Genomic DNA, 7,436 nt, shown 5'->3' with positions numbered 1-7,436 from the left:
GGATGATGTGAAGAAAGATGATGTGGAATGGCATGAACTAGAAAAGGCATCAAATTTTCCATAATTGAGGAATACATTTGGTCTAACAGCTAAGATGACAGTGGGACATCTGTATCTGTTATGAGAGTGTCTGGGTTCTTGTCTTGCTCCTGAATCCAGCATATTTATAATGCAAACCAAGGGAGAGAGCAGTGATGGCTTAAGCAACTGGATTTTTGGCCCTGGAAAATATGGATTGAGTTCTTGTATCCCAGCTTCTGCCCTCACCCAACCCCAGCCATTAAGGGCTTTTGAAGAAGGAATTGCAGATGGAGCTCTTTCATTGTCCATCTGCCTGTCTCTCTCAGCTACTCATGTACATAAATACATACATAATTTTTAAAGAAATGTGGACAAAACACATGATGTTCATGAAGTAATAAGAGGAGTCTATAAGGGTTGGTTTTGGTAGATAAATAAATATTTAACTTGAGCTTTGAATACAGAACCCAAAATGTTGTTGAATATAAGAAGTTGTGGAAGATCAAAAACAAAAGGATTGTATGTGATAAAGTCTTTCCAGTTTCCTGAACAAGTAAGGAGGAATAAATCTTTTTCTCAATCTAAAAAAAGATTATTCACAGAAAGCTGGTCATTTTATATAACTCAAACACATACTTGACTTTACAGGCCAGGCATCCATCACCCCTGGGATAGAGTCCTTCCTCTGAAAACAAGAATGTCTGTTTCCAACATCAGTGACAACAGTCTTCCATCTACTCTCTTCCTGACAGGGTTCCCAGGACTGGAGCCCTTCCACATTTGGATTGCCATCCCCTTTTGTGCTATGTATCTCACAGCACTGGTTGGGAATGCTGCCCTCATTCTTGTCATTGTGACAGATAGAGCTCTTCATGCACCCATGTATCTCTTCCTTTGCATTCTGTCACTCACTGACCTGGCTCTCAGCTCTACCACTGTGCCCAAGACGCTAGCCATCTTGTGGTTCCACAAAGGTGAGATTTCCTTCAGTGGGTGCCTGGCCCAGATGTTTTGTGTCCATTCTATCTATGCTCTGGAGTCCTCAGTTCTTCTTGCCATGGCCTTTGATCGATATGTGGCTATCTGCAACCCCCTGAGATACACAGCAATTCTCAACCATACCGTCATAGGAAGAATTGGGTTTGTTGGGATATTCCGTAGTATAGCTTTTGTTTCCCCCTTCATCTTCTTGCTGAGGCGACTGCCCTACTGTAGGCACCGTGTCATGGCACACACATACTGTGAGCATATGGGCATTGCCCGACTGGCTTGTGCTAACATCACTGTCAATATTGTCTATGGATTGACCATGGCCCTTCTGGCTGTGGGTCTGGATTCCATCCTCATTGCCATCTCCTATGGTTTTATCCTTCGTGCTGTCTTTCGTCTTCCATCCCGTGATGCCCAGAACAAGGCTCTGAGTACCTGTGGTTCCCACTTGGGTGTCATCCTGGTTTTCTACATCCCTGCCTTCTTCTCCTTCCTCACCCACCGCTTTGGTCACAACAGAGTTCCCAAGCATGTGCACATCTTTCTGGCAAATCTCTATGTGCTGGTGCCTCCTGTGCTCAATCCTATTATCTATGGAGCTAGAACCAAGGAAATTCAGAGACGACTTCTGAAACTGCTTCTTTTGAGGAGGTTCTCGGGATAAATTCTGAGCAGAAATTGAGGAAAAGAAAAATAAACAGGTAGAGTAGCTGCCTAGATCAATTTACATGGATGTAGATCTGTGATGTGAGAGGGAGGATATGAAAAGGCGGTGAGCAAATAAAAGGAAGAAAAGCAGTCAAATGAAATGTATTTGTCAATGATCACACAGAGCATGCTTGAGCAGTTATGAATTACACAGAGAAGGGTTACATTTTCTCTGTTATCTCAGAGGGGATTATAAATTGCCAAAGAGGAAAGCAGTTTTGGTCTATAAGACTACCTCACACATGGTAATATCATATTGGGACATCAACTGCAAAACAATGATTTTTTTTAAAAAACCATTTGAAATGAATTTGAATCTGAACTTCAAAATTCTAGGTAATGGTTAATATACAAGCTCTAAATTTAAACAGACTTCCTGGGTTTGAATCTTGGCCCCTCTGCTTAGAAGTTTTCCACTTGATCTTGTTGCTAAATCTTGCTGTGTTTAGCAAGGTCAGCCATAAAACAGAGACGGAGATGATAATAATGTCTAATTTTTGATATTGTGATACAAATGCAATAAACTTATCTCAAAAACTTGGAGTGCTTGCAATGTAAAATTCTCAATAAATAAAAAGTGTAAAATTTTACAACCTCTTAAAACATTATTAGTCCAGTTTTATAACTTAGCTAGGACTTTTTGGGTATAATCACATCATAGAATTATTACAACTATAATTATTACAACTAGGTTATGAAAGCTAGACAGTACTTTATTTATGATTATTAACTAATAAAATTATATTTTCTCTCATTTCTCCTCCACTCTTAAACTTTTCATTTTCATTTCCTTTTATTTGTAAATTAATGCCTTATATACATTTGGAGGAACATTTTTAGATTTCAATTGCCTTACCGAATAGTCTCTTACTCACTTCAGTTACTACATTTAGCTTTTTATGTTTATTCTACTTCAAATTTGTTGTATTTCTTGGATGTGGACACTCTTGTTTTTCATCAAACTTGAAAATTGTTCAGATCAAATATTATTTCCTCCCCTTTGTCTCTGTTCTCCTTGCAGAACTTCCAGTATATATTCATATTTTGCTATTATTTTCAAGATTATTTATTTATTTGTTTGAAAGGCAGAGTTAAAGAGAGAGTGAGATATCTTTAATCCACTGATTCATTCTTCAACTGGTGGCATTGGCTGGGCTGCGCCAGGCTGAAGCCAGGAGCCAGGAGATTCATCCAGGTCTCCCACGTGAGGCAGGGACCCTAACACTTGATCCATCTTCTACTGCTTTCCCAGGCACATGAGCAGGAGGCTGTATCAGAAGTGAAGCAACTGGGACTTGAACCACTGCTCATGGAGATTTCACAGGCAACAGCCCAACCCACAATGCCACAACACTGGCCCACTGTTGACATTATTTGTCATGCTTCACAGGTCTCTGAGGTTTTGTCCGTTTCTTTTCATTCTTTTTATGCTCAGTTTCTCAGACTACATAACTTCCATTGACTTACCATGAAGTTTGTTGTTTCTTCTTACTTTCTAGTCTTCTGCCTATAGTGAATTTTTATACTAGTTATTTTACTTTTTTAAAAAATATATTTATTTATTTATTTGAAAGGTGGAGTTATAGAGAGGCAGAGGCAGAGAGAGAGAAAGTTCATCCATCCACTGGTTCACTCCCCAAAGGTCACAACAGGCAGAGCTGGGCTAATCTGAAGTCAGGAGCTTCTTCTGGGTCTCCCACCAAGGTTCATGGGCCCAAGAACTTGGGCCACCTTCTGCTGCTTTCCTAGGCCATAACAGAGAGCTGGATCAGAAGTGGAGCAGCCAAGACTCGAACCAGCGGCCATATGTGATGCTGGCACTGCAGGAAGTGACTTTACCCCCTATGCTACAACGCCAGCCTCTATTTATTGTACTTATCACCTCCATGATTTCTTGAGGTGGGTGTTGTGGCACAGCAGGTTAAGCTGTTACCTGCAATGCTGGTGTCCTGTCTGAGCACCATTCAAGTCCTGGCTGCTCCACCTCCTATAACGCTCCCTGCTAATGCTCTGGGGAAAGCAGAAGAGGATAGCTCTAGTGCTTGCTTCCCTGCACCCATGTCAGCGATCCAGATGGGTTTATGGGTTCCTGCATTTTGCCTAGTCAAGCTCTGACCATTTGTGGCCATTTGGGGAGTGAACCAGCAGATGGAAAATTTCTCTCTCACCCTCTCACTCTAATTCTGCCTTTCAAAGAAATAAATGAACAATTAAGAAAGGAAAATCCATGATTTCTATGTATGGATACATAGATAGACAGTGGATAATAGGCAGACAGAAATAATATCTGATTATTAATATTGTACATTTGGTGAGAAAATTAGCTTATGCATTTCTTCTGTACTTTAGACACATCTTCCTTTTATTCTTTGAACGTATTATATAGCTAGTGTAAAGTCTTTGCTTAGTAAGTGCAATATTTGCTGTTCCTCAAGGACTGTTTCTACTATTTTTTTTCTTGTGTATGGGCCAGACTTCCTTGTTTCTTCACATTTCTAATAATTTTCTGTTAAATATTGTGTATTTTATATTATATAACATGCAACTGTGGAAAATAGATCATTTTCTCTCCCCTGGACTTGTTTTATCATTGTTTGATGTCGTCATTATTGTTTGCATTGTGTTTATTGATTTTCTGAATTATGGAACATCAACTTTTATTATACATAGTCACTGAGATCTCTGCTGTGTTAGCTCAGTAGTCAGTTTATAATTAGAAAAAAATTTCTTAAAAGTCTGGAAATTGTAAGCCTTTCTCCTTTTGCTAAGGACTCTGCCTATTGTAGCATAACCTCAGCACTCCAATATTCAGTTTGAAACTCTGCTTTCTCTTTCAATTTTTGCTTGAGCAGAGCCTCAAGGTGAATAGTAAGTGAGAGCTTAGGCATTTCTCAGAACTTTTCTGGGACTATGTAGCACCCTGGACATGTGTAGAATTCAGGACATGTACATGGTCTTCTATATTCCCAAGGAGATGTCTCCTTGCCCCTGTCAGAATAGCTATTTTCCAAAGGACAAGAGAATAACAAATGCTGATGAAGCTATGGAAAAGGGAGGACTCTTTTACACTGTTGGGAGAAATGTAAATTAGTGTAGCCTCTGTGGAAAACACTATGTCATGAAATTTGTACTCATTAAATAAATAGATTATTTGGGGGGAAAAGTCACCAATGATTTATCCCTGGAGGAATTTTTTTTTAATGAACTTAATTTCTTAAATACGTACAAGCTATTCAAAAATTTTTTCTTTGCAGGGACCAGTGTTGTGTGTAGCAGGCTAAGCCTCCACCCAGCATCCCATTAGGGTACGAGTTCGGGTACTGGCTGTTTGCTCTCCCATCCAGCTGTCTGGTATGGTATGGGAAAGCAGTGGAAGATGGCCCAAGTGCTTGGGCCCCTGAATCCTCATTGGAGACCTAGAAGAAGCTCCTGGATCTTGGCTTTGGATAGGCCCAGCTCCAACCTTTGCAGGCATTTGGGGAGTGAACCAGCGGTAGAAGACCATTCTCTCTGTTTCTCCCTCTGTATGTTACTTTGCCCTTCAAATAAATAAATTTTACAAAAATAAAAAAAAACACTATGGAAATTTCTTTAAAAACTAGAAGTAGACTTATCATATGATCCATCAATCCCACCACTGGGTGTTTACCAAAAATACTTGAATACAACATATCAAAGAGATATCTGCACCACCATGTTTATAACAATGCTACTCAAAATAGCCAAAATATGGAATTAATCAAGGTGTCAATCATCACATAAAGGATTAAGAAAATATGATACACACACGAAATATTATTCAGAGCTATACAAAAGAATTAAATTCCATCATTTGCATCAAAATAGTTGCAACTGGACAACAAGTTGAATGAAATAAGTTGGAGTCAGAAAGACAAATTTCTCACTTATATATGGGGCTAAATTTTTAAAAAATCAAAAACCAAAAAAGAATGCTTGTTGTATCAGTTTTGCAGTAACTATAGAATCCATCTATTGCTTCCCTAGACTGACAGAGAAATCACTCTAAAATCTAAATATTCCCGTTTATGTTCTTCAAAACATACACATTGCCCTTTGTTTAAGACCTAGTAGCAGCAGGCATTCTGGTGCAGACTAAGGCACAGCTTGATGGAATCCCACATTCCATCTCACAGTGTCTGGGATCAAGACCCTCTTCCACTTTTGATCCACTTTCCTGCTAATGAACTTCCTGAGAGGTAGTAGATGATGACTCAAGTGCTTAGGTCTCTATTATACACATGGGAGACCTAGACTGAGTTCCTGGATTCATCTTGACCCAGCCCTGTCTGTTGTGGCATTTGTTGGAGTGAACCAGCAGATGGAAGATGTCTCTGTATCTGTCTAACTGTCTCTGTCTCTCAATATTTCCAATAAAATAATAATAGATAAATAAAAGGTAAGTAAACAAATATTATTGTTTAAAATCTAAGTAATTACCCAGGAATGTATTATCCTTCAGGAATTGGTCCAAACTCATCTCTCTGCTTCCTTAATCCACTGACTTTAAAATTGGCCAAAATACTTAAATTTCTTCCACCGCTCAAGCAAGAAAAGAGGTGCATCTATCACAGTTTGGTGTTATTCACAAGATACTCAAGGACATACTCACTAGCTATCTGATTCCATTATGTCTTCCTTGTTTATCGTTCATTCCTAGATGGAGCCTCTTTTGGTCTTATCCCATCACAGAACTGCCTTCATTGTCATTGTTGAACTCACTATTACTAAATGCAATGAACTCTCCATAGAGAGATTGATAATATTGTTTCTTATTTTTGCATTATTTCCCCTTTCTTCTTCAATTAGTAACATCATACATTCCTGTTCTCCTATCATTTCCATATCTACATTTCTTTAATGTCTTTTACAAATGATTCTCTCTTCTTAATACCTGAATGCTAACATTCTCCATGGCCCTTTTCTAAACCTGCTTAAATTTCACCTCTATATACTCCCTTTGATGATATGTACAAGTCAGACTTCTACTACCTGTAACACACTGATGACTCTCAAATCTGTATCTTTAATTCTAATGAGTCTCTTCTTTTCCAACAACCTGCTTGACACCTGTAACTACTCTGAATCCAAATCAGCACAACCAAAGTCCAAAATATGGATGAAAACTTGTTCTTCCTTCTAGTTTCCTTCTCTCAATGAAGGGAATGATATTTGCAGTGTACCAAACAAAAACTTTAGGAGTCACACTGCACATATTTCTTTCATTAATTACTTATATAAATTTCAGTAGCAATCAATTCCTAAATATTATTCACACTGAATTTAAATAGAGAGGAAAGCTCCAAAGGAACAATGAATATTTGAAAAGTATACTGACGATAGAGAAAATTAACTAAATCAAGGAGAGTGATCCTTGGGTAAAGCTAAGGTTTGAAGCCCTGGACTTATTTTATGCTAATTTGTGGATATTTATGATTTTCCATAGTATCTGGCTAAAGACTAAATCATGGCCTTCTACCTGAAAAACTTTTCAGATTTCAGAGCACTAAACTCCTCAGTATTTGGAGATAGACTCATTTTTGAGCAATTGACGTTAAATGAGGTCATAAAGGTTAACCCCTGGTTGAAAAAGGTTAGCATGCTTTAAAGAAGAGACATCAGAACACTCCTTCCCTACTCTCCCATAGAGAAAAGGCCATGTGAGGACAAAACAGAATTGGAAAAGCCAGGATGGCAGT

General features: G+C 38.5%; 1 protein-coding gene across 1 annotated transcript; it reads left to right on the top strand.

Moving 5' to 3' along the window:
* Positions 1-718: 718 nt before the first annotated feature.
* Positions 719-1,675, top strand: OR52D1_1 (olfactory receptor 52D1). Its single transcript, NM_001171466.1, is given in 1 exon segment — positions 719-1,675. A coding segment is annotated over 1 exon segment (957 nt).
* Positions 1,676-7,436: the final 5,761 nt, after the last annotated feature.

This window comes from Oryctolagus cuniculus, chromosome 1 (genome assembly GCF_051225735.1).
Source record: "Oryctolagus cuniculus isolate XC-2025 breed Fujian yellow rabbit chromosome 1, ASM5122573v1, whole genome shotgun sequence".
NCBI classification, from domain to species: domain Eukaryota; kingdom Metazoa; phylum Chordata; class Mammalia; order Lagomorpha; family Leporidae; genus Oryctolagus; species Oryctolagus cuniculus.
The sequence above is the reverse complement of the archived record's forward strand: the minus strand, read 5'-3'. Positions and strand labels throughout refer to the sequence as shown.